General features: G+C 43.6%; 1 protein-coding gene across 2 annotated transcripts; it reads right to left on the reverse strand.

Annotated features, from left to right (window-relative positions):
* Positions 1-2,434: 2,434 nt before the first annotated feature.
* Positions 2,435-22,318, reverse strand: LOC138725998 (transmembrane protein 182-like). Of its 2 annotated transcripts, XR_011338338.1 has the most exons (7): positions 22,065-22,318; positions 19,590-19,707; positions 18,104-18,202; positions 15,403-15,540; positions 6,705-7,317; positions 4,789-5,019; positions 2,435-2,894 (listed from the first exon to the last, which is right to left on the reverse strand). XR_011338338.1 is itself a non-coding variant. In XM_069867349.1 (5 exons), exons 1-5 carry the CDS (start codon positions 22,215-22,217, stop codon positions 7,088-7,090), a joined length of 738 nt encoding a protein of 245 aa, XP_069723450.1. In that variant the 5' UTR covers positions 22,218-22,318; the 3' UTR covers positions 6,469-7,087. The 2 variants fall into 2 exon arrangements, 1 of the variants encoding a protein (XP_069723450.1); XM_069867349.1 differs by lacking the exons at positions 2,435-2,894; positions 4,789-5,019 and having other exon boundaries at positions 6,469-7,317.
* Between the last annotated feature and the right edge of the window lie 4,625 nt (positions 22,319-26,943).

The raw sequence follows: 26,943 nt of genomic DNA on the forward strand, positions 1-26,943 counted from the left end.
GAAAGAAAAATCTCCTCTCCAAAATGGCTGCGAAGAGCAAGCCTCTGCAGCTCCTTTAACACTGAAGGTATTTTCATCCAAAAATATCTACTTAAAGGCAGGTTTAATCTTAGAACAGCATTTTCCAGTATATATAAAAAAAAAAAAGCACCTTCAAAAATGTCTCAAGTTGTTTCTTCAATTTTTTTTTTCCAATTAAATTAATTTAAAATGAGTGAAAAATGTTTCATGCCCTAAGATCCTGAAACCTCTGGTGTCAGCTGAAACCGGCACTTCTCTCAGCTTCAGCCCTTGCTGCAGGCATCTCTGCTTTGAAGCCTTTGAAGTGTTTGTGGCACAGGCAGAGCCTCTCCTCAGAGCTAGCGAGGCATTTTATATATATATTTAATGTGTAAAGTGCATGTGTGTGTGTTTGTGTAACATGGATTTTCACAAAACATATGGAAAGATGTAGAAGAGCTCAGGAAAAAATTACAGGAAAATCCACTGGCTGCATCCATAAGGTGTTGGGTTTTTTTGCCGAAGCCCAGATCACTTCAGCATCGTCCTGAAGATCCAATTGACATCGTGTTCTGCCCTTCAGAGAGACTGAAACAGCACACTTAGTTTTGCCTACAGGACTCACTCTCCCTGCATCAGGGTTTGCTCTTTTAAAGCTTAGAGGAAATCATATTGTGATGAAAGAACCTGGAGCAGAGTGGTTGTGGATGCCCATCCCGGCTGGGGGCTGCAAAGCAGCCGACGTCGCTGCCCTGCGTTTATTCTGGGGTTGTAGTGCAAGAGCAATCCAATAAGTTTGAGTAATGGTTGGGTTTGGGAGCTAATTATTTGTCTCACAGGGTAATGACCTTGATTCTGGAAGCACCGTGTGTGCTTTGAGAGGCAGCATCTCTGCATGTGTAAGAAATGATCTGCTGCGAAGGCTCCAGCTCAGGAACCAGCAGGACTGATTTGGTGGCTGATTTGTCTAAAGTGTTAAATTTCCCTATGTTTTAGTCAGGGACAGATTCAAAATTGTTGCCTCTGTTTTGGAAATGAGCCGCATTTATTCACCACACATTGCAATTATTCCAGCCTTTAATTCATGAGATTTAATCAGTGATAAAACCTTCCACTTTAAAGCAGGGAGTTCAACCTGTGTTATTTGCGCAGCATTTCTGCATGGTTTGGTCAACACCTTCTCCCATGGACTGGTTTTTTAAATAGAAAAGTACAAAGGATTTCTAAGAATGTCTGGAAAGGAAAAACAGTTTTGTTCTGTGACTCTACAAAAATACCTCTGAGGACTGGTGATGTATTTTGCCAGGGCAATGTCCCTATTCCAGGGATGGTTTTTGTCTTCTCAGCATTTACTGGTTTTTGGTATTTTTTTAATGCAAGCCACACAGGGAAATATTCACAAAAGGAGAAGGAAAATATAATTAACCCTGTGTTTTTTAGACAATTGCCCTTTAGGCCACTTTGTTTTTATTTTTTCTAACTTTATGAAGCCGTCATTAATCTAGTCAGCCAAGGTCAGACGAGAATTTTTCTTCTTTGCAGACCCTAATGCTTATAAAGCTTCAATCTACCCTTCCATAACCAAATGTTTAGTACCTACCGCTTGGGTTAATTAGAGTGCATTCATTACTGCTCTGATAATAATCACTACTACGCCATCATTGCAGTGGCTGTAGGCTATTTCTTTCAATTGTTATTTCTTTTTAACTGCAAGCATTTATATGGTCACACCACCTAAACCACTGGTTCTCTTGGGTTCAGCCAAGGGTCTGTGCGATGGAAAGATACCTGGAAATATCAAGTTGCAGAGGATAAGAGCATCACCCACGCTCGTGACAATTCCCAAACCAACTGCAGCATCATGGATAGACCTCAAAAATGGGTGACTTTTTTTTTTTTTTTAAAGAGGAGGAGAGAATATTCATAGGGGAACTAAAGAGATCGCTCAATGTCCAGCACTGATTCATAAACAAGGTTTTCCAAGCAGGGTGCAAAGGAGCATTCCTGATCCATTCAGTTTACAGTTGTTAGAATTGATAACATGGCTTTGGCTCCTGAGAGAGAATAGGGGATGAGTTAAGAAACAAATGCATTTCTGTAAATAAAGTTTTTCCTATTCAGGGTGGGTTTTAAGGAATTGCGGGCGTGAGGGAGGGGGGATCTGCTTCTCAAATGTCAAGTACTTGAAAGACTAAAAATAGATCAGCGGAATAAATAAATTAACCCAGAAGACAGGGCTGATGCTCTGCAGGCATCAGGGATTAAATATATTCGCTAAATTCAAAGTGGTATTCTAGATAAGAGCTCTTTGTGCTGCAGCATGTACAGCTTATTGATTATAGGATTGAGGTGCTGTGCTCTCTTGTAAAATGTACTCTGGCTGATACAACTTAATCCCGAGGTAATGTACAGCCCAGCGCAAAAAGCATGGAGCTAGCTTATATTTTCTTATTTATTTTAATTTTGTTTGCGTCTTAATTTGCTGCATCACATCTGTGCCTTCTCCCACCAGTGCTTCCCCGGGCAGTGGTTGCTCAGGGTGAGTGCCGAGAGGTGCTCCAGCAGGTGCTGACTCAGCAGGATGAGAGCTGGGATGCCCAGTGGAAGCCTGCACGGTCGGGAGCATGGGAATCATTCTTAGTTATCTTTTTTTCCATAGGGATGTAAAGCCTGAGCTCCTCGCTTTTCCATTGCATTGTGTGGGCTGGCTGCAAAGGTCAGTGGTGCTTGAGTGCTGGTGATGATCAGTTGATGTAGGGAGCCTCGAGGAGCAGCTCAAATGGAGATACCTTGTGCTTCAAGACTTCTACCTGGTGTTATCTGAGTCCACCGAGGCAGTAGAATTGTGTCTAACAAAGGTGAAAACACTACCTCTCCAGATAAGATGGACTTTTCTGAACAAAAAGAACTGGTAGAAAGTTCAGTGAGTCCTGCTGGGTCAAAACAAGCAATCCCAGAGGGGCTGTTATACACCTGGCTAGAATGAGTTTTAGTTAAGTTTGAATTAGCCTGTTTTCCATGGCAGGGGGGGCTTTCATCCTCCTGGTTGGATGTTCAACTGCCAAGGTCATTTCACTCCAACAGAGAAGGAGATTTCTTTCCTCCTTTGGAAGCTCTTCTGGCTCTGGTGCTCAGCTCAGCTCCCCCCGGCAGGTTGCTCTGGCCAGCAGACTTCTCCAAACATGGAATTTTGCCATATAATTTACCAAGAAAGAACAAAATCTCCAGGCCTCTGGTGGTCTGAGAATGCAGCTGGGCACAGCAGCGATGCTTCCATAGCAAGCTGCTCTCCTGCTCCTTCTCACCTCAGGATTGCTGCCCAGCACCTTCACCCTCCTGGCCTTAGAGGCTCCTTGGGTGCAAGTTTTCTGAATCATCAATAAAAACAGTTGGTCTGATCAAAGACATGTAGCCTCTACTATGTAGCAGTGCCTCCCAAGCACAATCCACGGGGCCTGTATTTTAACACCCAAGATTCATTAATATTTCCTGCAGAGTGCTCAATAAGTAGTGAATAAAGCAGGAAGTGTCCCAGATGTTGGGAAGAAAAAATGGAATTATTCATTGCTTACTAACGTCAAATGCTAATGTGAGAAAAGCATCCTTGAAGAAATCCTTCACTAAAATTCATCAGTGATGTGAAATCACTGTTTTAATTATGCATTTTTGAATGTATTTATTAGTCTCGGTTCTGATCTGACTTACAGATGTTTAACAGTGATAAGGGTCTACTGCAGCCTCTGGAATTACTCATGATTTATAATGACAAAACTTGGATCAGAATTAGGTCCTTGTCACTACTCTATAATACCCTTTCATCAAACTTCTTCACATTCAACAGATGAAAGAGACAGCGGTTTCCGCAATTTCAAACCCTAACGCTGAGTCCCTTAGCTTATTTTTTTGATATTTCTCCTCCAGAAATGATGATTCTCACTCAAAATTTTGTCTGCTTGAGTTATATTTCATAGAACCATAGAATATTTTGGGTTAGGAGAGACCTCAAAAATAAGCCAGTTCCAACCCCTGCCATGGGCAGGGACACCTCCCACTGGATCAGGTCACTCCAAACCCCATCCCACCTGGCCTTGAACCCCTCCAGGGATGGGGTAGCCAGGGCCAGGGCCTCCCCACCCTCATCATAGAGAATTTCTTCCTAATGCCTAATCTAAATCTTCCCCTTTCCAATTTAAAGCCATTTCCCCTAGTCCTCCATGCCCTTGGAGAAAGCTGGCTTTCCTGTAGCCCCTTCAGGTACTTGAAGGCTGCTATAAGGTCTCCTTGGAGTCTTTTCCTCCCCAGACTGAAGAAACTCAACTCTCTCAGCCTGTCCTCATAGGATGTGTTCATATTTGCCATAAGAAACCTGAAAGCTAAGGAATTAGACTCTTTAATACACTGAAATTATGTGTTTGGTTGTGCTGGCTACAAATTTTAACGGAGAAGGTAACTATTTTAGCTATGTTAGTCCATAATCTCATTCTCCATATTCCTATTGTGCCTACCAGAGTACATTCAATACCAGAGGGGCTTTAAAAAAAGAAAATGCATTCAAAAATGATTCAAAAAGTCATGCAATTTTCAAAAGAATGATGGAGTTTTAAACTATTGCTTGTTCTAGAGCTGATCCAGAATGAGCAAGTCTCCAGGGATGGTTTGCTCCCTAAGGCATGAATGCATGATTAAGCTAAATGTATTCCATAAATGCCTTGATGACATTAAACTAAATTTTTTAAAGAACAGATGGAGAAAGTTAATAAATATTTCATTCTATAATATAAAACTCACTTCTATATTCACAACTTCAGGGATCCACGGCTTCACAGATATCAATAAGTCTGATGGATTTCTTGCTGCCTTCTCATTCTTCTGCCCCGGTGTCTCTTATGGGATCATCATTTCTGCATGCTTGGGTTGTTTTATGGGATCAGTGAAAGGCAAGTGACTGTAAATCTTGACCTCTTCTGCTCTTGGATTATATACTTTTATTCTTTCTGACCATAAGTGTTCAACTCTACACTGCATAGACAATTAAATGACAAAAATTATTCAAAGGGAATTTATAGGGAGAAATTATCACTCGAAGAACTGATGGGGCACAGGCATAACCCAAGGAAATATCATGAAAAAACAGCTTAGAATGGCCAAATAAAACACCAAAATACCTGTGTATCTGTAAATCTCGTGAAACATCTATTCACTGGCAAACCACTATGATTTTTACTTGGATACATCACTTCTATTTTAAACAAAATTCCTATTAATGGAAAACAGTGTGAATTTTCCTTAAGAACTGTAGACCAAGCCTGTTACTCATATGAAAGAACTAATCTTTACATGTGGGAATTACAATTTCTCACTCCGTGTATGCCATGAATCTTGCAAAAGAATAATTAGAACTTGCTCCAAAAGTAAAGAAACGCTAGACTTGAATAATATTTTAGGAAGAGCATTAACAAACATTTTTATACTGCCAACAACCTTCACTCCTTTCTGGAAGAGATTTACATTACATTATTAATTAACTATACTGAGTCAATAGTATGACACAAAGCTTGGGAGATGTATGTTTAGCACAAACTGTGACATGCATGAGAAACGCGTGCATTTGGAGGAAGTTGGATTTAAAATTTATGCAAATGACTTCAGCAAGCAAGGGCCCAACAAACTACTTCAAAGCATCAAGATGCAGCCTGAAACACAAGACAAGATCAAATCTTTGTCATTTCTCAAGCGCCTTTGTAAACCTCCGCATATACAGTATCAATTACTTACCCTCCTGTGCCTCAATAGTTTGGTATAAAATTAGCATGCATTAGTTTTAGTTGGACTGTTGTAATCTGTCAGACAACAAACACCTGGGCAACTGCAAGAATTTTTTTTTTAAAGTACTTAAATGGTATATAATCTGTCTTTTTGGAGTGGACTCTTGTCCTGTGTTTGTAGAAGACAGCAAGGTCTCATGATCTACCTTAACAAATAAAATAAAAATTAATTGTTCCCACTCCCTTTCCCCAGCTCTGAGCATCATTCAATTTTTGCATAGAATTATGGAAAGGTTTGGGTTGGAAGGGACCTTAGAGCCCATCCAGTCCCACCCCTGCCATGGGCCGGGACACCTCCCACTGGATCAGGGGCTCCAAGCCCCATCCAGCCTGGCCTTGAACCCCTCCAGGGATGGGGCAGCCACCCCTGCTCTGGGCAACCTGGGCCAGGGCTCCCCACCCTCACAGCAGAACATTTATCCAACAGCACCACATCCCTCCTGTACTGAGGACTCCACAACCGAACACAGGACCCCAGGTGAGGTCTCACCAGAGTGAAGCAGAGGAGAGAATCCCCTTCCTTGACCTGCTGGTCCCAGTTCTTTTTTGGGAGGTTGAGAATTGCCGCAACACAGAGTCCAGAGAAAATATTAAATCAGATCAGATTAACATGGTACTGGAAAGAAATATTAATTAATTCATGTTATGTTTCATGCCACAGAAGTTGGTTTATTATTCACTTATTGAAAGTTAGATTAGGTCCAGGTATCTTCAGAATCAGGGCTTTTAACACAAAAAAGGTTCTCGTGTTTCCCGACATCCCATTAAAGTGGTTGCCCTTTGATGTCAATTAGAGCCAGCTAAAAAAAAAAAATCATCCTTAATTGCTTTTCAGAAATAGATGTTATAGCATACACCATCACAGCCAAATTCGATTACCTTTTACAAGAACCAAGGGTGCTGGGAATGCTATAAAACTCCAGGTCTGCTGAATATGGATGCGGGGCTCAGCTTTTCACAGCAAAGACTCTTCCTTGGGCTGCAGAAAGAATGGTTCTAAAAACTGATTTAAAAACGCATAGAAACATTTACATTTCTCCAAAAAGTAAAAATGCTGAAGCTGGATGTTCAGCTAGGGCTGGTTTTGGACTGGCCACGTTTGGATGCTCAGTGCTCCATCCCTGCCTCCACATAAGAGTGAGTGTAATCATGCACCTATGCTGACAGATATAACTACAAAAATGATCTAGTCCTCAAAACTTGCATACGTTTCATTACAAGGATCATCATCAATTTTCTCAAAGGCTTTCTCTGAACTTGTCTCACTCCAGGGACTTCATAATGTCTCTGCCGATCAGGTAGAAGAGGAGTCCGGAAAGTAAAACCAGAGGAACCCCTGCTGCGGCGAACATGAACGACCACCCGTAGTACGTGTGCACGGGCACATCATCCATGCACCTCTCGCTTCTCTCCAGAAGGATGTACTTCTGAAAATCAGCAGCAAACTCCTTCCATATCACAAAGAGAAAGACGAGCAGGAGAAATAAGCCTCCTGGGAAGAGAGAAAAAGATGAATTATTCCCTGCGTATGAAACACAGAAATAAAATTGAGAAGAGATCGCGACAGATTTCCACCTCTTGTTGCAGGTCCGTCGCATCAAAACTTAGTGTTGCAGAATTGCTATTCAGGACATCGCTCTGCAGGCTCCCATGAAAGCCAAGCCCACTCACTGTGGGAGACCACACCACTGCAACCAGTACAAGCACCCTGACACCTCCTGCTCTCACCGCTGGTGCTACCGAGGGCTCCGGTACAGCTGGATACGGGGAAACCATCACGGGCACAGCTGATGTTCACAGCAGGGACCTACAAGCCTAACTCTGCGTTCCCATCTTAAAGGTTGCATTTGCCTTTTTCATTTTCAATCTGCCTGAGATGACTGAGAAGGAGAGACCAAAACTTACTTTTTTTCTTTCTTGTATCTCCCCTTGCAAGTAGTGTCAGACCCAATTCCCACCAGAAATGCGAAGACGTGGGTCAGTCCTGCTGATACCAAGCGTTATTCAGCATCAACCCAGCCATCCTCCGGCACCAGGACAAGCACAGCCCACGCAGATGCCCCTCTGGCTGCTGCAGCTCGTGGAAGCTCCTCTTCACGTCTTGGGTTACCCTTCCCTACACCGGGCTTTGCAATTAAGTATGTAAGCACACGGCCGAGAAACAGCACATAATGAAGTGGAAAAAGCAAGTAGCCATGGGATATTAATTTCAGATGGGCTACTAAATAACAGAATAATAAGAATAATTTATATAAAAGCTTATACCATGAGGCTAGTGAGACCTTCTTTGCTCTCCCCTGGAGCCAGACAGGAGGAGGGCTGAGGCCACACACACCTGAACAGTGACTGCAAGGTCAGCATCTCTCTTCGAGAGGGTCCACGCTCCCCAAAGCCTCTCAAACCTTACAGGATGCCTGTGACCCAAACAGCAGATGTCCCCTGAGACCTTGCAATCTCATTTTTTCAGATGCACACCCAGTGGAGGTCAGGGTTTGCAGGAAGAGCTCAGTCACATCTGAAAAGGACGTGGTGAACAGGCACCTCCTGGATGTGGCTCAGCCCCAGGCAGGTCTGGGGGCTTTGGTGCCTTAATAGGAACCTTTCCCCACAATCCAAAGTGATGCTGGTTGGAGGCTGCAGGTCTAGCTCATCCGCATGAAGCAGGTGACAAAAACTAGTGCAGCCCCAATATTATTTACTGTGCCATATTAGGAATATATATAGCGCACTTTAAAGTCAACATATATTAAAACAAAAAAGTGATAGTGTGATGGCAGCTCTGAAAGCACTTCAATAATATCTGATCTTGCTGCTTCACAGCTAGAAGCTTGCTATTTCTGAATGGCACCATATAACATACAGATATATGCACATACACGCACATATATGATAGAAATGCATCACAGATGATATTATTTTTTATAGCAGAAGTTAACAGTTCAAAATTCATTCACTTGACAAGTTACCACGCACATCTGTGGACCTGTTGTGGCTTCTGCTGGATTGAATTTCTCCTCTTGAAATTTTGAAATCAAAGGTAGTTTGTATTATATTTAATTATTCTTCCTGGCAGTTTATTCCCTATGAAATTCAGCTCCCAGGCTAAGCAAAGGAAGCAGGTAAAGATTGACATTGCTATATCTGCTTAGCGATGGCCGTTACTGAAACTCTGGTCAGAGAATACATGTCAATATTTAACTGTGTTTCTGTTTATGATAGGTCTAATCACACGTGCTGCCACAAACCTTCGCTTCACGTAGCCAAAAATGAGAATTATGTGAAGTTATAGAGAGTTCAAAGCCCTCACTATGTGCTATGTAGAAGTTGAAGCCTCACATCCTAAGCTGCCATCTCAATTAAACTGTCTCCTAGATCCTAAAACTGCAAATTGAATCTTGATAATCAAGACTTGGTGTAACCATATGACTGTACTTTACATCACCACACGCTGTTATTTCAAGGCTTTTTCCCTTCCATGGCAAAGTCCTTATGTTTGCTGGAGAGGCAGGCTAGGAGTTAAACAGCAGCTGTTGTAACATTTGCATGTTCATTGAGGTTTTGATACCACTTGAAATTAAGTGCACAAATAAATATTTTACACTTAATATGATAGTTGTATGCTTAAAATACCAATTATTCTACTATAAGAAAACGATTGCATATTTAAATAGTCACATGCCCTTTACAGAATACAATATATTGATAAGAAGGCAATTAAGTCTTTATTACTGATGTAATTTAAAATTAAATTAATTAGATAGGAGCTGAACCTTGAAAAGTGCTCTTTTAAAGATCAATTTCTATTTCATTAACTTATAATACCTACCATAAGAGACACAAATGAAAACTTAGCCCTGGTGGGATAGAGGACATGGGTAGGGTAGCATACTTTGAATTTTCCTACTTTTCCCTAAATAACCAGAGGTTTTACATTGAATTATCCCTCTATTTGTTATTTATTTTTATTTTATTATCCCTCTATTTATTTATTAATTTATTTTATTACCCCTCTATATATTTATTATTTACTTAAATTGCCTAAGCCTCATTTATTGAGAAAACCAGACTAAAACTTATCGATTCTTACCGAATAGGGTGTGGAGAAGCCTCAAGAGTAGGTGGCATCATTCCCAGGCTCGCCAGAAGCTAAGGATGGAAAAACAGTCCCTCCCCTCACCCCAGGAGAAGTGCCAGGTCTTGATATGGAAGGAATTATTATTAAACAGGTACTGGAGGTGATGGCATGGCCACGGCATCTAAATTAAGAACATTTTCACACTCTGGGAAGATGACAAGAAAATATAAAGTAAGCAGCCTTCTTCCCTGTAATAATTACAGCTTAGTGGCAAGGAGTCCCTGGGATTTACACCATCTCCTCAGCGAGGACAGAAAACCGAAAGGGCAGGTGCAAGCAAGGAATGACAGTGGAAGCTCACTGAAAATTCTGCAAAAAAAGTGCTTACTTGAAGCAATAACTAGAATTCAGGAAACTGCCTAAAATTTGTCACATATTTAGATGCTAGTAGACATTTCATAAGGAGAATATCAGAATATTTCACTCCCATTTACCGTATGAGCAAAGGCTCAGAGAGTTAATCGCTACAGGGGTTGTTCACCCCACAGAAGAGAAGGCTCCAGGGAGAACTTAGAGCAGCTTCCAGCACGGAAAGGGGCTGCAGGAAAGCTGGGGAGGGGCTCTTGATCAGGGAGTGCAGGGACAGGACAATGGGTAATGGCTTTAAAAAGACAGAAGGTAGATTTAGAGTAGATATAAGGAAAAAAATATTTATAAGGAGGGTGGGGAGGCCCCGGCCGAGGCTGCCCAGAGCAGGGGTGGCTGCCCCATCCCTGGAGGGGTTCAAGGCCAGGCTGGATGGGGCTTGGAGCCCCTGATGCAGTGGGAGGTGTCCCTGCCCATGGCATGGGACTTAGAGCCCGTCCTATTCTAAGGTCTCTTCCAACCCAAACTATTCTATGATATGACACAATATGATATTACATCTTTGTTTTCTGGCAGTCCCAAATGCCTTTCTATATACAGAGATGGATTTCTTCCTGCCTTGGGTAGCAAAATGAGAAACTGAAAATAAAAAAAAAAAGTGGTTTTCTGCCCCCAAGAAAAGAGGCTGGTGTCAGCTCACATGTCTGACATGCCGTACATGTGTTGGGTTTGGATAATTGTAAGTGAGGACCTCATCAAATGAGACCCTCCCCGCTCTCCTCTCAGCATCACTGTGTTTTCTACCACTGGAAAATTAGCCAAGTGATCTCTTTCTTTCTATCTTTTTCCCTCTTTGCCTCTTCTCATTAGGATGGTATGAAAAAAAAAGTATTAACTGTGAAACTCTATCTCAATGCTGATGAGGTCAACGGCATCTTCTGGGGAGGGGCTAATTGCAAGAAAATTGAAGTGGGGTATTAAATCTTTCTCCTTCGTGCATTGCTAACTACAGGATGATGAACCCCGGAGCTCCATCTCCCCCTCCCAGGAGGGCTACACCTTCGTTGTGAGTAAATGGGAGTTGGTTTTTTTCTTTCTCTCACTTTATACTGTTGTGACACTTTTATAGCTGCTAATTGTAGGGACAGGTGAGTGAACTCAATCTTTAACTCTTATTCTGTGGAAGTTACCAAACTTCTGTGTAATCTGCTAATTACGAGAAAAAAGAACTTTGACTCATTTGCCTTTCTCACCAGTTGTCTCTTAAAGATGTTAATAACAAGGAAATGGAGGGGTGACCTTCAGCCACCCTTCTGTAGCTGTGAGCCTCCTCTGCACGTGGGGAGCCTGACACTGCCAAAATGGAGATGTTTTGATTTGGGAAGAGGCATCTGAACACAAAATTTGGCACTTTGAGCCACAGGACTGGCAAAGTGGCCTTTTTTTAAAGCAGTTGCCTCACCCTGAAGAACAGGTTGGTCTGAGAACACAAGATGCTTCTCTCGCAGGACCATGACACAGCTTTGAAAGCACAGAAGAGGCTTTTGGCTACCTTTGCCCACTGGAAACAGCCCATAGTGAGAGCAATCCAGCAGCTGCGGGATGGTGCGAGCACACCTGTGCTGGAGAAACAGCAGCAGAAACACAGAGGCTGGAAGAAGTGTAAACTGGAGATGGTTCATAAGTATTTGTCCTTCTCAGTGCAAGACAAGCTGGTAACAAGCTCCTCTTTAGGTTGCTTAACATTACCTGGGACACACATCCTGATTGCTTGCTTTGAAAACTCACCGTACACTCATGCCTCACTGTGTATTCACCCCAGAGCAGCCTCCCCACCCCTGAGCAAGCCACCAGGTAGAGGTCAGGTCATTTTTTCACTTAAGCCTACAGCTACACAGCCAGTTCAGATGTATTAGGGCAGTACTGGAAGCTCAGTAACTGCCCAAGGTCTGGGTGGAGCGTGTGCTCCCAAGCTTGGTCTCCAAAACTCCCAAAGGAAACGCAAACCAAGAAGCACAAGCACAGAAAACTGAGGAGCACAAAGTTGTCTCAGCAACTCAAAACAGTGTCCAGAAGCTACAGTGCAGCATTCACCCAGCCCTCTCAGTGACATTGTAGTGATAATTAATCATATTGTCATCCAACTATTGAAACAAGGGGACAATCAGTCACCAGCCAGCAGCTGACGCTAAGTCTGAGGTGGCAAAAGGTTAGAAGGAAGGCAGCACGCTGGCTATTTGTTCATGAGATTTGGGTGCTTTTGGGAGCAGGCTGGCAGGGATAACTGCTCAGCTGCTGAAGTAGATGTGCAAATGCAGCAGCAGCAGAAGTCGGATGGGCTCTGGCTGTATTTCCCAAGCCACCCAGCAGAAGATATCAAGGGGGATGGCTCCAGTCCTTTGAAAGGGCTTTTAGAAATGCCACCCACTGAGCACTGCATTTGTCACAGTAGCTGGCAGAGGGTCAGATTTGTCCTCTTGAAAGTACAGAAAATAAAAGGCATCTCAGAGAGGAAACCCAAAGGGGACTAATTGAGTAATAACAATCTTCACCCTTAGGCACTGAGCTCCTTCCAGTGAGGGAGGGGCACACGTAACTCCTCGAGGTCATGTCGGGCTGGCTAACCACAAATGTGCTTGGGAGCCTATATGCACTAATAATATTAAAGCCTTTTGGTAGCAAAAGTTGCATTGTTTTATAATGATTAACCATGGCTCTGGTTTCATGACCTCGGCGTGTGCTGCTACCAAAAGAGGCAGAGGGAGGTTACAGACAGCAGAAAGTTGCATATAAAGGGTGTCCCAAGAGGCCAGGTCATCCCACAGCCATGGAGCCCTGTCCGACTCCAGACCACATTCCCTCTCTACAAATTGCCAGCGCTTTCACACTTCCTCAAGGAGAGATCATTTCTGCAAGGGAGGTTAATTAACACTGACCCGCAGGCCATGGTTAGAAGACAAGACGCGCTTTCTCCTGCGTCGTCTCTCCACATCCTGCTATCTGAAAGAAAGGGATGGCTAGGGAGTTGAAGCTCTGCTAAATCTATTGTTCCGACCTCTTAGTGCAATTATGCAAAATATTTTTAGCAGGGATGGCAACAATATAAGCATGGAGGGATGCATCCCAAACCCATCAGGAAGCCAGTGCCACTCAGAGGTCTGCGTTGGGGATAGACCACCAGCAGGATCATCTGAAACTCTAAGCAAACTTTGCTGAAAATGCTGAAATACTATTGCATTCTCCTAGCTATCATTTAGGCTGAAAATACAGCAGAAAGGCTCTTCCAGCTGAACTCGTTCCTCCTAATAACTGTTAATAACAATGATTGCTGTTCAGACTGAAACTGCACTAATACAAACTTCAATTTAAACAGCAGCATCCTCGTCTAATGCCAAGAGGTTTATGTGATGCATAATCAGCTCTTCTAAAAAGTGTCATATTCTATGCCCCAGCATTTTAATCAAGAAATAGTCAAATACAATACAAAAACAATGAAGAAAAAATGGAATACAGAGATTCAATATTACTCAGCACCCTTTTCTGCATGGTACTTTGCTTATCTGACCAGTGCCAGAAGGTGACTGATCTCAGTTTTTCCATTTGGGCTGAAGGTTGAGGGTTTTGAAGAGGTAGATCTTTAACTGAGGTAAACAGAGTGTCATATCTGAGAGGATTCTTATATTCAGCCCTAGTCTCACAAGAAGACATGACCTCAATGTGCATCAAAGTGGCTAACACTACTCACTAGAAGGCATTGGTACCTGATAGAGATCTTATAACAAGGTGTCTTGCATTCCCAAACGGCATCATGTGAGTAACACTGCATGAAATTTGCCTTTAGAACGATAAAGCCAAATCAAGTATTTATTAAACTATGTGAGAGAGATAAGTAGAGCCCCACAGGGTCACTGCTCTCACTTCAATAACTGAAGACCTGGAGGCAAATGGAAAACTGGACAAAATACAAAGCAATAGCAGAGGCAGGTAGGGCCACATTGATTTAGTGCCTTCCAGATTTTTTTTAGACAAATCAATAGATGTCATCTAGCTTCATTTTATGAAGCAGCTCAGCTGGCATCACACAGCTAATTAGTAGAATGTTTGGAAGAGAAAGTAATTAAGAAAAGAGATATACAATAGATAGGAAGCTAAGTAATGACGGTAGGGCATGGGAAGACTGGAAGAAGTTTAGGTGGAGTTCCTCCAAGGGTTGCTGTAGGGATCTCTCTTATCAAACTTTTCCATTGGCCTTTTTGCCCCAAAAAACTGAGCACACTCAAAACCCAAAGTTGGAGCAAAGATACTGGCTCCGTTTGATTCGTGCTGTGTATGAAGAAGCAGGACCTGGTGCAGGATCCATAATTAAACACTGTTTTTTCAGAGAAAGGCTTGACTTCATTATGAAGTTCTTCACTTGGCGTGGCCCAGCTGAGCTCCAGCCTTTAGCTGCCCGAGTCACAAAAAGGCTTTTTGGGGAGTTTGAGTCACAATTATAAACTGAGAACTTCTACTAGTTAAGTCAGTTATTCCTCCTCAGATACAAAAAGAGGAAAAAAGCCCAAGCGATAATTCAGTGGAATCATTTGTAACAGCAGTGGGCATAATGAATAAATGAGTATTTTAAATTCATTTTCCTGCTGTGCCATCGCTTCATCTTTTCAGGTTTTATTAAGCCGGCCCTCCCATTCTGAATCGCTGGGCATGCCTTTCATTGCTCAGTGGGTTTCCAGCTCTACCAGATGTTAACAGCAGAGACAGGAAAAGCCCAAATGCAAAGACTGACTGAGGGGAACAGAGTGTGGCTGATGACTGCCCAGGGTTAACACTGCTGTGGACTCTGCTGAAATAAAAGGCTCTGCTTTGCTGTGCTGCATAGAAGAGTAGGAAGAAAAAGGGCTTTTTCCCACGCCCCATCCTCCCTAGGACTAAGGACTATCTTTGCTAACGCTTGCCTGAGTTTAGGGGTTTGTTTCCAGTGGGGGAAGAGGGAAATCATTCACTCAAGTCAGTGCTGTGTACACCAGAGCCCCCATCTCCCTCCAGCAGTGCCTCCCCTGCCTCTGTGTGCACGAAGCGGAGCACGGCCACTGCATTCCTCGTCCAGGCATATCCCATTACCCCAGCTTGGCAGCTTACCCGAGGCCAGGAGGAATCCACCTCCGACTTTGTAGGCGCGGGGGCTGACGAAGGGCACGCCGCACACCAGCAGGAGCCCTCCCACCAGCCCGGTGGCCACAGCCAGCATGATGAACGCCGTCCAGAAGCCTCTGTACACTGCGTGGTCAAAAAGAGTAAAGTTAGGGAAAAAATAGTTTTCCGAAGTCTGTGCTTAACTCCTACGTCAGCGACAGTAAAAGCAACCTGTAAGCTGCTCATGTGAAGCAGAGCTGGAGCTCGTGCTTTGTTAACTCCCTGATGATCCATGGGTGCAGCACGCCTGGAACTGGTGCAAGTTTAGGTTGAATGTCATGCCCTAAATAATGGGATTGGAATGAGTACAAGGGGTTCAAAGGGTTTGCCAGGGAAGCATGCCACAAAAGGGAGTGAGAGGAAAGGGCATCGTGCTTCGCTGTGCCCGTGGGGGATGGAGGAGCTTGGCAGGAAAGGAGAGAAAATAGCAAAATTTGGAGGGGTGGAATCAGACCACATCTTTGTTCCATTTTAATTAACACTTAGGGAAGGTGCCAGGTTCCTTGTTTAAAAATAATGGCAGTTTTTGTTAGGAGGACTGCAGGGAAAACAGGAGCCTAGGATTTCCTCCAATAATGGCCTTGCTTGAAAGCGAGCAAGAGAACAGGGCACGAGAACAGCTGCCTCTTCATCCACTGAATTTCAGGAGTGTGGAGGATTGCTGCGATTTCATGCATCCACAGCCACCAGAGCCAAACACACTTGCATCTGTCTCATCCCATGGGATGGGACGCGGCCCACTAATTTCGGTCTCCCAGTAGCCAAGTATCTTCCAGTCATCAACATAACCTTGGCTAGAGGTGGTGGCCTTCAGGCAGAGACCCTCTGACACCCTCCTCCCAATCCCCCTGATTTATCCAGTCCCCTCAGACCACCCCATCTCCCTCTGCCTGTTGTTTCTCAGAAGCACCAGTCAGAGAGATTTGAGCTGAGCACGAGAAAGTGCTGAAATGATTCACACTTGAAAAAAGAAAAAAAAATGATACAGAGAAGATGCACGTTACTCATTTGAAACCATTTTGTCAGGAGAGCCACTTAGGGAGAGATAAGTATCTTGAACTCTCCAAAACCACAGAATTCATTTTCATGTTTAACCTCCTGTCACCCGTTTCTCTCAGGGAGACTAAGAGGATGCAGATAAGGCTGAATTATCTCTGGAGCAGGTAATAGCTGGAGGACTCCTCTTCTTGGACGGCCTCCTGGTTTGTCATCATTTGCATATAAGGATGGACTGGTTTGAAATAAAATAAGTGCTAATGACAGAAGCGTTGGCTCTCTGCAAATGCTGTGCAGCACGGTGGATGCAGCAGAGGAGCCCAGTGCTCCCGCTGCCCTCGATACGGGTGCCGAGACATCCTCATCTCCCCAGGGATCACAGTGGGGTGGGTGCTGGGAGCCTGCAGAGCCCCCACCACCCATCACAGAGCCCGTTCCCAGCACCAACCAGGGATCCAGCCCAACAGGCACTTTCGGGAGGCGTGTGGAGAGGCTGTCATAGCAAGGGCTGACAGGCAGGGACAGATGCCTGAAGGCCCTTTATTTAGTACAGAAAAATTAGTGTGTTTATCAGTGAGATCATTCAGAAACTGGACGTCGTGCCTGCCTCTCCTAAGCAGAAAAAAATCCCACCACTTAACCCACATGTTTGCTGCTGTGGGCTCCTCCTTCTGCTGTTGGCAGGTCCCTTGTATCCATTTTACATTACAGCGCATTCCCCGGGGCAGGAATCCTGCACAGCACAGCAAAAGAAACTAGCTGCTCTGCCTCACATGCTCCTACTGACAAATGGGTTTTTTTTAATTAATTCCTCATAAAAAAAAATAAAAATAAAAAAAAAATAGTACCGCTAAAGGCTAAGGAAAAGGTCAAGATGTTTGTTTGTGCAGTATGCCTGCCCTGGATCCCCGGAGGCAATGCAGAGTGATGCACACTATTTAAAGAAATCAATTCATTTCAAAAAAAGATCACTGAATTAATTCTAGCTGCTGCCACCAATTTAGCAAATTAAAATTCCTAACAGCAGCTGATTCATTAAAGGACTCTGAAAATATAGAGAAACATAAATAAAAAGGGGACCAGTTGAAAGGAAAGCTCTCCAACTGTGTCGGTGTTGGTAGATTAAAAATAAGCCAGTCACTTACGTGGGTCTTCTCACACTTTGGTCTTTAGCTGATTTTCCAGTGCTTGTTTATTTTGTCTTGCCACAAATCAGCACTAGAGCTCTCCCAGGAAGCCAGACTTTAGAAACGAGTCAGTGCCAGACTGCCACAAGCCTGCAGCCTAGGAGAAATTATCTGTGTTGCTTGCCCACAGGGTCTGGATTTGGCCATGGGGCAGAAGCCCTTCGCCTCCAGCTCCTCCTAGTGAGCAAGGAGGTGGGAGAGAGTGGATTTAGCACCCTTCCTTGCTCCTAGGAGTAGGTTCTGGCTGGTTCTGGAGGACAGAACACGTGGGAGAAGATCTCCATGTGCTCCTGGCTTGGGGCAGTCACTGAGCAAGATCATTTTGTTAAGGAGCTTTCCAAAAGTCTTGGTCACGCTTAGCCACATGCATTTACAATGGAAGAACTGTAGCATGGACACACATCATAAATCTCTTCCTGATTGCTTGGGAAAGTAGCTGCTGGAGGAAGAGGAAAGAAACCCACCTGCAGTTGTGTCATAGGAAGGATGGGGGAAAGGTCCAAGAGCGATGGGCATGGGAAAGAGGTAGCCGTGCATGCAGAACTTGGGGTGTGCTTGGCTGGCTGGAAAAGAACAACAAAATCAATCCCTGTTTGCTTATATTTGCAGCAAAAATCACAATTATATTATTCAGAAGGCGACGTGCTACTCTGCAAAATCTGCCATACCCTCAGTAGGCTGGGGAGTACAGAAGGACAGTAAATCCTCGTTAGAAAGAAAAAAAGAGAAAGAAAAAGAATAATGATGAGTGAGGGGAGATATAACAGGATCTGGGACTGCTACCCGTACATCTTCTCATCTTCATAACCTGAGTCTGTGGTGGACGTAAATCATGAAAGATGAAGCAACTGAAATCAGTGTAAATATTCCCATCGCTGTCTTCCTCCAGAAAATGTGTCTGACTGCCTGGAAGGGGCAAAGGTAGCGGGTGCCAGAACAGGCTACCTTACAAGACCTCCAGTTTGTGAGAAGCGAAAGCACAATTAGAATGGAAGTGCCCCATCAATATTAATACCACTGAGGCTTATCATGATTAACGGTAATAGAATGAATGTTAAATGAATTAATTAATGGTTGGCCACTTATTTAAATATGTTCCCCAGCTCAAAGGAACACTTTATAATAGGTGGACATTAGTTCATGCTAAATTGACTATGGAATACCTATTGAATTAATTATTACATCCATGAGAGCAGCAAATTAATTTGCCATGATCAATCCTATTACAATAAATACCTAAAGAAGTAATACAAATTTGCCACTTATCAGAAAGAGTCATTTTACTTCAGGTAACGTTATATTATATCATGTATTTCCATATAAAGTAATTAGATGGCAAACTCCCTCTCTCAAGCCTGTCCCTTTTTATCAAACAATTCCTGTGCAAAACCCCTCACGTTGTTCAGTTGAATGGCGGTAGTAACTGTTCCTGCAAGACTTTACAAGAAACACAGCTCGGGGGCTGGGTGACAGCAAAGTCACCTGAAATTTTAATCATCACGGAGTAATTTCAGTGTGGGAACCTGCATTATTTGCAGCCCAGTACCCTGTGAGGCCATCATGCTGCTCCACGGGCACACGAGCATCTTTGAGTGGATCAAAGCACCAGCAAGCACAGGTTCAAGTCTTTGGCAGTGTTTAAAACTTCTGCGGAACTTATTTTAAAATCTCTTTTTTTAATCCCCGGTGCTTCCCTAGACTTGTGGCATCCCAGGGCAAGGCTATCCTCAGATTATTTGCTGTGCTCTAATGCAAGAGAGCTGGTTGCTGGCTCAGCTCCCTGCAGGCAGGTGTGTTGTGGGGTGGTCTCACTCCTTTGCTCTTTCTGGTGAGGACAATGATGATGAAAAAGATGAAATAAATACAATCACCTCCTCATCCTTGGGAGCCCTTCTTGTGCTTCTTCACGATTCAGACTGTGAGCAAACAGTGCAGTGGCATCATACTTACTGTACCAGAAGGTCCAGATGGTCTCTGAGTGTCCCTCGCCAAAGAACCAGCACCTCCAGAAGAAGCCCTCATGATGGAAAGTGAGGATCTCCTTCCTGACCTCTGTTGGTATTTCAGCCTGTGGAGGAATGGAAGTTTATACAGTTGGTGCTTTCGTTTCTGTTGGGGTTTTCATTTGTTGTTATTTGAGTTGGTTTTGGAGGGGCTGGGTAATAGAGAGGCAGATGCCGTCCTTGACTTTCTGCTGTATCACAGCTACCTAACGTTCTGTTCCTGCAGACCTTCACATAACAGTTTCCTCTTTCTCTAGTGTCTTTGAAACACTGATTGCCAGGGCTGGATGGGTATGTCCAGGTGTGACCAAAGGCAACAGTTCAGATGTCCTTGCAGAGTCCATGTAAGTTCTAGCTTAACCCTAGGAGACAACTCAACTCTAACACTCCCAGTAAGCCTCTTCCAATCACCAGCCCAAAGGTTTCCTTCTTTCTCTCCCTCTACTGAGCCCAGCAGAAGCTATTCTAAACTTACATGAGACAAATTACTCTGCCCACACCAATTTTCTCATAAACCATCACAGGGTTGTTGACAATTTTTCCTTTTTTTGTGAGTCTACTTCATCCTCCAGACTAGACCTGGGAGCACAAGGCTTAGCTCTTTCCAGAAGGGGGATATTACAAAGCTGAGTCATGGATTGCTTACCAAAAACCTTATTTCAAGCATAGCCCAAATCAATTTTATCTGTAGCACATGCAGCTTGATAAAGGAGACCTGACTGCTACAAGATGGTGTTTTGCGGGGGACAGAGAAACTCCATACAGGATTGACCCCTATGAACTGGAGAAAGGAGACAGGGCTCAGCAGGGAGTGCTAGAAGATGCTTCCCCCACCTCAAAGTGTTTATACACCAAGTTATGACCGTTTCCATAGCTCTGACCTGATTCTCTTTTTACTTTCAGGACAAAATACCAACTCTGACAATGGTAACATCCAGCCCTCAAACTTGGTCAGCTGGGTGGCTGCTGACTCCGTGCATCTACAGCACATTTAATCGCTGCTTGGCAGGTGCTTGAGACCATCCTTATCTGCAAGGGACAGGATTTGCAAGTTTAAGAAAGGGCAGAGAAGGTAAAACGCAGCCCATTGTACACAACCGGTAACTGAAATAGAAATAATAGCGTCTGAACTAGAAATAAAGTAGTTCAGAGGAAAGAGCAAGGGCAGTTCCTGTTTGTGCTTGGCGCATTTGAAGCCGCTCTGCTTTAGCGACAGGCACCCAATGCTTGGCCAAGGGTGTAACTTAAATGTCTGAGATGCTTATTCACGGCATGTGGCGCAACGTCTCCAGCCTCTCCATTTTAAAAAAAGAACAGCACAAACAAAAACCTGAAACAATTAACACTGTCATTTCCCAAGCATGCCAAAACTGAGCAGCGCTCTTCTGACCGTGACCCTCTTGCCATCTCTGGGGCTTTACTGTGCTGCTTTAAGCAGAAAAGACAGTGTCTTCTGCCAGGCAGTTTTTCTATCATAATTTTTTTCAATAGAGAAAGTCATTTGGAAACATGACTCAAGCAAACAGCATCCTACAATTGATTAAGGCATTCTGAAATGAAAGAAAATATTTCTTGCCGGCATCGTGATGCTTACCCAATGTGACTCACCACACCAGAAAAAAATCAAACCTAATTGGATTGAACTTTGAAGTAACAAAAAGTCTGCGCACAACAAGGATCTTCCTGTCATTTTGTAATTGAAACCACACACACCGATCGCTGCAAAAACATTTTTGAAGAGTGGGTGGCTCAGGGAACTGATCTGGTTGTTATTTCATTGAAGAGTTAAGCAATAGCTAGTTCAGCTACAATCAAGCTTTCAAAAGGATCTATAAACAAGCTAGCAGTTAGTACTAAAATACCAAATCGTCCTTCAAAAATTACATTTCCTGCTAAGCGAAGTCCTATATAAATCTTAAGTTTAAAATATATCATTGTCGTCTTGTTAGATGGGCAGGAACTCAGCTACTCTGTTCTGCATCTCATGTTTGCTTTTGTTTTCTGTCTTTGCTGTAGTCACATCACTTGAGATGCAAACGATTGCCAAGTCGTACGCTTTAAAATACGAACTATTTTTAAATGAAGAAACTGCAGAGAGAGAAATCTTTTAATGGCAAATATCAGGAGATGTCTTTTGTCTTTCGAGGCAAATGCTGTCAGCAAGTAATGCTCTTACAATTTTGCCTTTCATTTCCTAATGTTTGTATCTGCCAGATTACAGAGAGGCTGTCTTCATGTTTCCTGGATGCACTTTACTTCAGTCAAAATGCTAGATATCATGAAATCGCTGGTGTGGATTTTAAAGTTAGTTCTGGCTGGCGTTTTACATTAGCACATTGCTTTCCATCAGCATAAATATTATGACAGATTTAAAACTTTAAAATCATAAGTTATTTAAATAAGTTGAGATTTCAGCGCTTACCTCTCCGGTCTGCAGCGTGCTGTTCCCACCCTCAAAGACACCGCAGGTCTCCGTAGCAAGAAGCCAGTAATCCGTCCCAAAAGCGATGAGAAAGAGCAACACGCCGGTGCCGCCGAGGAGCCCGGCTACGAGAGCAGCTATCCCAGTCTTCATGGGGCAGCAGGTAGGCAGCAAACTTGGAAATCAGAAAAAGAAGAAAACTACTGAAGTTTCCAGGGCCACTGGTAGAGGGAGAAGAGAGAAGGGCTATTTTTGGACACGGATAATAATCTTCTCCTGGGCGGTGTGAGTTTCAGCGGGTGGTGGGAACAGGACTAATAAAAGCAGATGACCTGGCATAACCAAACAGCTGTGGCATTAAGGAACACAACAAATAGCTATTGAGGCAGAGCAGGAAGGTTTCCAAATAAACATATGGCTGTTCATTTCAGAAGAACGCTGCAGAGGGCCCTTAGCCTCGGCTGGTCAGGCAGCCTCTGTAGGTCACCAGTGGTTTGATGCAGAACTGCTTAGGTCATGGGAGAGGTTTTAAAACCCTTTTTGTGCATGAGATGAGCATAAAAGCTGAGAGTGGTGTGAGCAGATCTGAACTTGAAGATCCTTACCGTGTCGAAGAGTCTGCAGTTTCCTCAACCATTGCTGCGATACCTCTAGCCGCATCCTCGCAGCTGCAGTTCAGAAGTGGCATTCCTGGAACATCCACCTTTCCTTCACCTGCTTCCTTTGAACAAAACACCAATGTAGATTTTATACAAAGCAGCTCCAGAGATCCAAGCAATAACATCAAATTATCAGTGCTATCTCTTCAATAAGTCATAAAATCTTGCTGCTCTCAGAAGCGATAAAATCAGTCCAAAAGGTTTAAAACCAGGCAGGTCCACATCTAGCGAGACAAGTATTAATATCCAGTGTACATACCAGTAGACCTAGAGTATCCTGCTCTGCAGAAGGATGTCCCCTCGCCTGCCACAGAAGAGCAGACTATACAGCATCCGTACCCCTCCCACCACCCGAGCTTGCTCTGGAAGATGTGTCTCACGGGGACGAGGACATTCCTGCATGGAATTTCACTGCCATTTGGTTCCTAACGGTTTTGTCTTCTGCTGGAGCATCTGCTGTAGATCACTGCCAGGAAGGGGATGCCAGACTAGGAAAATCATGATTTCTGTAGGGCAATAACTGTATCCCTGTGACATGCCAGGAAGCCAGGGGAGACAATTTAAGCTACAGCGAAAAATCAAGTTCTAATTTTCTAACCTTAGCCTAGGTCATGACCTGTTCTAAATAGGGGAATAGATGAAATGTTGACTTCCTTACCCTACCAGGATTTTGCATTGCCAAATTAATTTCCAAATGAAATTAATAGTTAAAGTTAACTGTGAACATATGGGTATCTCAGAGAAACTGTACAATGGTTAGGGAAACTGGAGAGGGTTGGGTAGAATTTTGACTACACTTCTAGCCAACTGTTGAGGCATATGGACTGACAAATCTGCTCGCTTTTCTTCTATGAGCACAATAGACTTTAAATTATAATAATTTATTCTGTCCTCTGCATTTTTCTTTCTTAAATATTGCAGGATAGCTTTTAAATAATACATTAGATTTTTTTTCTGTCACGGTGGCAGTGCTGCTGTTTGTTTAATCTGACCACAAGCATGAGAGGCATCCAAGAGGATCCAGGAAAGAGGTCTCTGCCCAGAGGAGTCCCCACACTAACATATGGGGAAAGTAAAGGTGGGTCAGGTTACAGACTTTCTGTCATGCAAGGCTGAAACCAAACTGCAGTCCCCACAGGCCCAAAAGAGCTCGAGAAGGGCTGCAAGGGGCAAAAGTGCAAGGAGGACAGATGACATTGTCACATCTGGCACATAGGTGCTTCCAGCCAACCCTCCCGATGCCTTCACTCATCCCGCTCCCAGCCCATCCCTGGGCAGCCCAGCAGCTCCACTCTTTTCCCATAGTTCTGAACTGTGAGACCATCCCCACCCCGCAGTCGTTCAGTTACTTCACAGGCAACGACGGCTGCAACGAGATGATCTCATTGTATTGAACATGAGATGCTTGATTGCGTACAAAGTGCAACACCTCTATCACTCGATTAATCTTCAATAAGTGTCATTTCAATCCTGAATTACACTAACGTGTAATCCTGCTCAAACCTGTCTGAGGTGACAAGGACGATGGGCGGCTGTCTCTGTTCAATCTATATCTCAAAGCTGAACACGATCGACGAGGAAGGGTTGGCAAAGCTTGAAGGTGCTTGGTGAAGACAAGGGTTTGCACACCACAAGTGAAGACTTTTTGCAGACTGCACTGCAATTGCCTATAAATAAAATGCAAAGTGGGCACTCACGTATTTTTAAAAAAAGCGATTAATGCACACATCCACGTGCCTGCTTTTTAGACAGCTGTATTTGGCGTTACTGTATTTATGCTAATGTGCATTCACAAGATAGCGCTGTTTGCCATTTGGAAAGTGTCCTCAGCAATTCTCGGTCCCATTGGCAGAAAAACCCCTGCGTGGCTGCAGCAGAGCATCGCTGGTGCCCAGCCTTGGCTCCTCATGGACTATTATGAGCCCAGCCAAACAAGTTCTTAAGCTGTGGAACAGGAATTGAGTTTGCAAGGTCAAAACATCTCTCCATGCAATGAGCTGTCCCTTCCCCTTGGCACCTTCCCATGCATGTGCTCATCACCATTAAGATCTGAAAAATTCCTGGACCTGAGGGACAATGAGACCATGTCTGGAGCACGAGCAGCTGCAGGGATGGGGACAGGGCAGCTGCTCCAGCGTCACATGGTGGGAGCACCCAGGTTATCCACGGACAACCAACACGAGAGGGGCTACAGCCCTCTTAAGTTTCCTTTCACTCCCCTTAATTATTTTTTATTTCTAATTAGACATTATAGAATAGAATCAAAGAACGCTTTGGGCTGGAATGGACCTTTACAGATCATCCAGTCCAACCTCGCTGTAGGAACAAGGACATCTTTAACCAGATCTGGTTTCTTGGAGCCCCATCCAACCTGACCTTGAATGTCTCAAGGGACGGAGCCTCCAGTGCCTCCCTGGCCAACCTGGGCCACCAACCCCGTTGTGTCCAGCCAGCCCATACGGTGTTGGTCCCTCGGGCCAGCAGGTTGTGGGATCCACCAGAGGAGCAAACTCCTTCAGCGCTCACCTCACCTCTGCAGACCCCTCGCTCCACTGTTTCAGGGAAGAAGTTAAATTACGTGAAAATTATTATAATAGAAACCTTTTTCCTAAGGCTTTTTAGTCTAAAAAACTAGGGTATAATAGAAAAACTCATTCCTTTACAACTAATAAAGATGTTTTTTCTGAAGAGTAAGACTCAGACCCATTCCGGTCTCAACATGTAAATGAGGTTTTTCTGGGTTTCTTTTGTGCAAGCATTTTGTTCATATAGATTTTATACAATGCAAGAGACAGCCTTGTTAATAGACAAGACACACAATATACTAGAAAAGAAAGGAAAAAAGGAGGAAGAAACGGCAGGAAAGCCACCAATAAATTATTCCAGCCCCAGTCTCTTCCTCAGCAGTTAGAAAGGGCTGGGGATTTCCTGATGAAATAATCAGAACATGTTGGGTTTAAAAACCAAATTATTTTTGAGGAAGGGCTGGTGTGAGCAAGTACCTCTGGAAAATATTTAAGAAAGGCTTTTCTTAGTTTTGAATGTTTCTTTTCAAGGTTTTCAAAGAAAAAGTTCCCTTCTAGGGGGTAAAATACCTTTCAATATGTATTAAAGAATGAAAGCAATTATTAAATTTCCTTTCCTACCTTAACTTTTCTGGTGCCATCCAGGATCTGCCTTCAGGTTCCTCTTATCCAGAGAGGTTGAATGATGGTGTCACCACAGACAGCACTGGGACCTAGATGTTAGGAAAGGGAAAGCATATCCTGTGTGTTTTATTGACCTTTTTTTCCTAATTGACCTTGATGATATTTTGCCCTTAAACTTTTAAACTGAAATCATGACTCTCCATACATAAATACATATATAAGCATAGATAACTCCAGCAAGGAGATGGGGCTAATAAGCTTGGATTTTTCCCAGAATCAGTGTTTTAAGTTTTGATTGATCAAAGACTCCACCAGCATGGTTTGATTTGACATTTTTTTGTGTTTTGATCCACACTTACAGAAAATTATATATTATGTAGACAGATCAACATATTTTTACATTCTTATGCTGAAAGCAGAGGATTCTTTTCCTATTTTATAAACAGCCACGATTTCAGGTCTGCTTTCACTGACTTCCCCCAGTCTCTTTGAATACCCACATACCTTTCTGCACTGGAGCTTACCCTGATGACCTGCCATGCTCTGAAAGATGTTCCATGCAGCATCTCCTTCGGTAGGTGGGGTGAATACCTCTTGTGGGTCTCTGCCTTTACTCTGGCTCCCACAAACCTCAGAACGAGAAGAAACCAAGGAGAGCAAAGCCATTCAGATTGTTAAGTTCTAACCAAGCACTATCAACTTTGCCTTGGAAATGCCACCAGCATCCCCAGTTGGTTTTGCAAGGAGCAACCCCCCAGTGCGAGGAGGGAGAGGAATTGGTACCCATATTGCCATTTGCCCCTTTAATTCTGCATTGAAATTATAAGCACTCGTTCATCTCCATCACATGCTCCTTTTTCATCTCTTCCGTCTACACGTCTCTTGGAAGAAGCACATAAGCCTGGGTGTTGAAAGATCCTTAATGTTTCTTACGAGGTCAGATACCCCCAGCACTTGATGTCAGGAGAGAGAAAAGCTCCATTTGCTTCACCTGCTTCTTAAGTGTTGCCAGTACTTTCCAAGATTAAGCCATTATAATCTCCTTAAGCGGTTGTGAAATAAAATAAACAG

This window comes from Phaenicophaeus curvirostris, chromosome 13, assembly GCF_032191515.1.
Source record: "Phaenicophaeus curvirostris isolate KB17595 chromosome 13, BPBGC_Pcur_1.0, whole genome shotgun sequence".
Taxonomy (NCBI): Eukaryota; Metazoa; Chordata; class Aves; order Cuculiformes; family Cuculidae; genus Phaenicophaeus; species Phaenicophaeus curvirostris.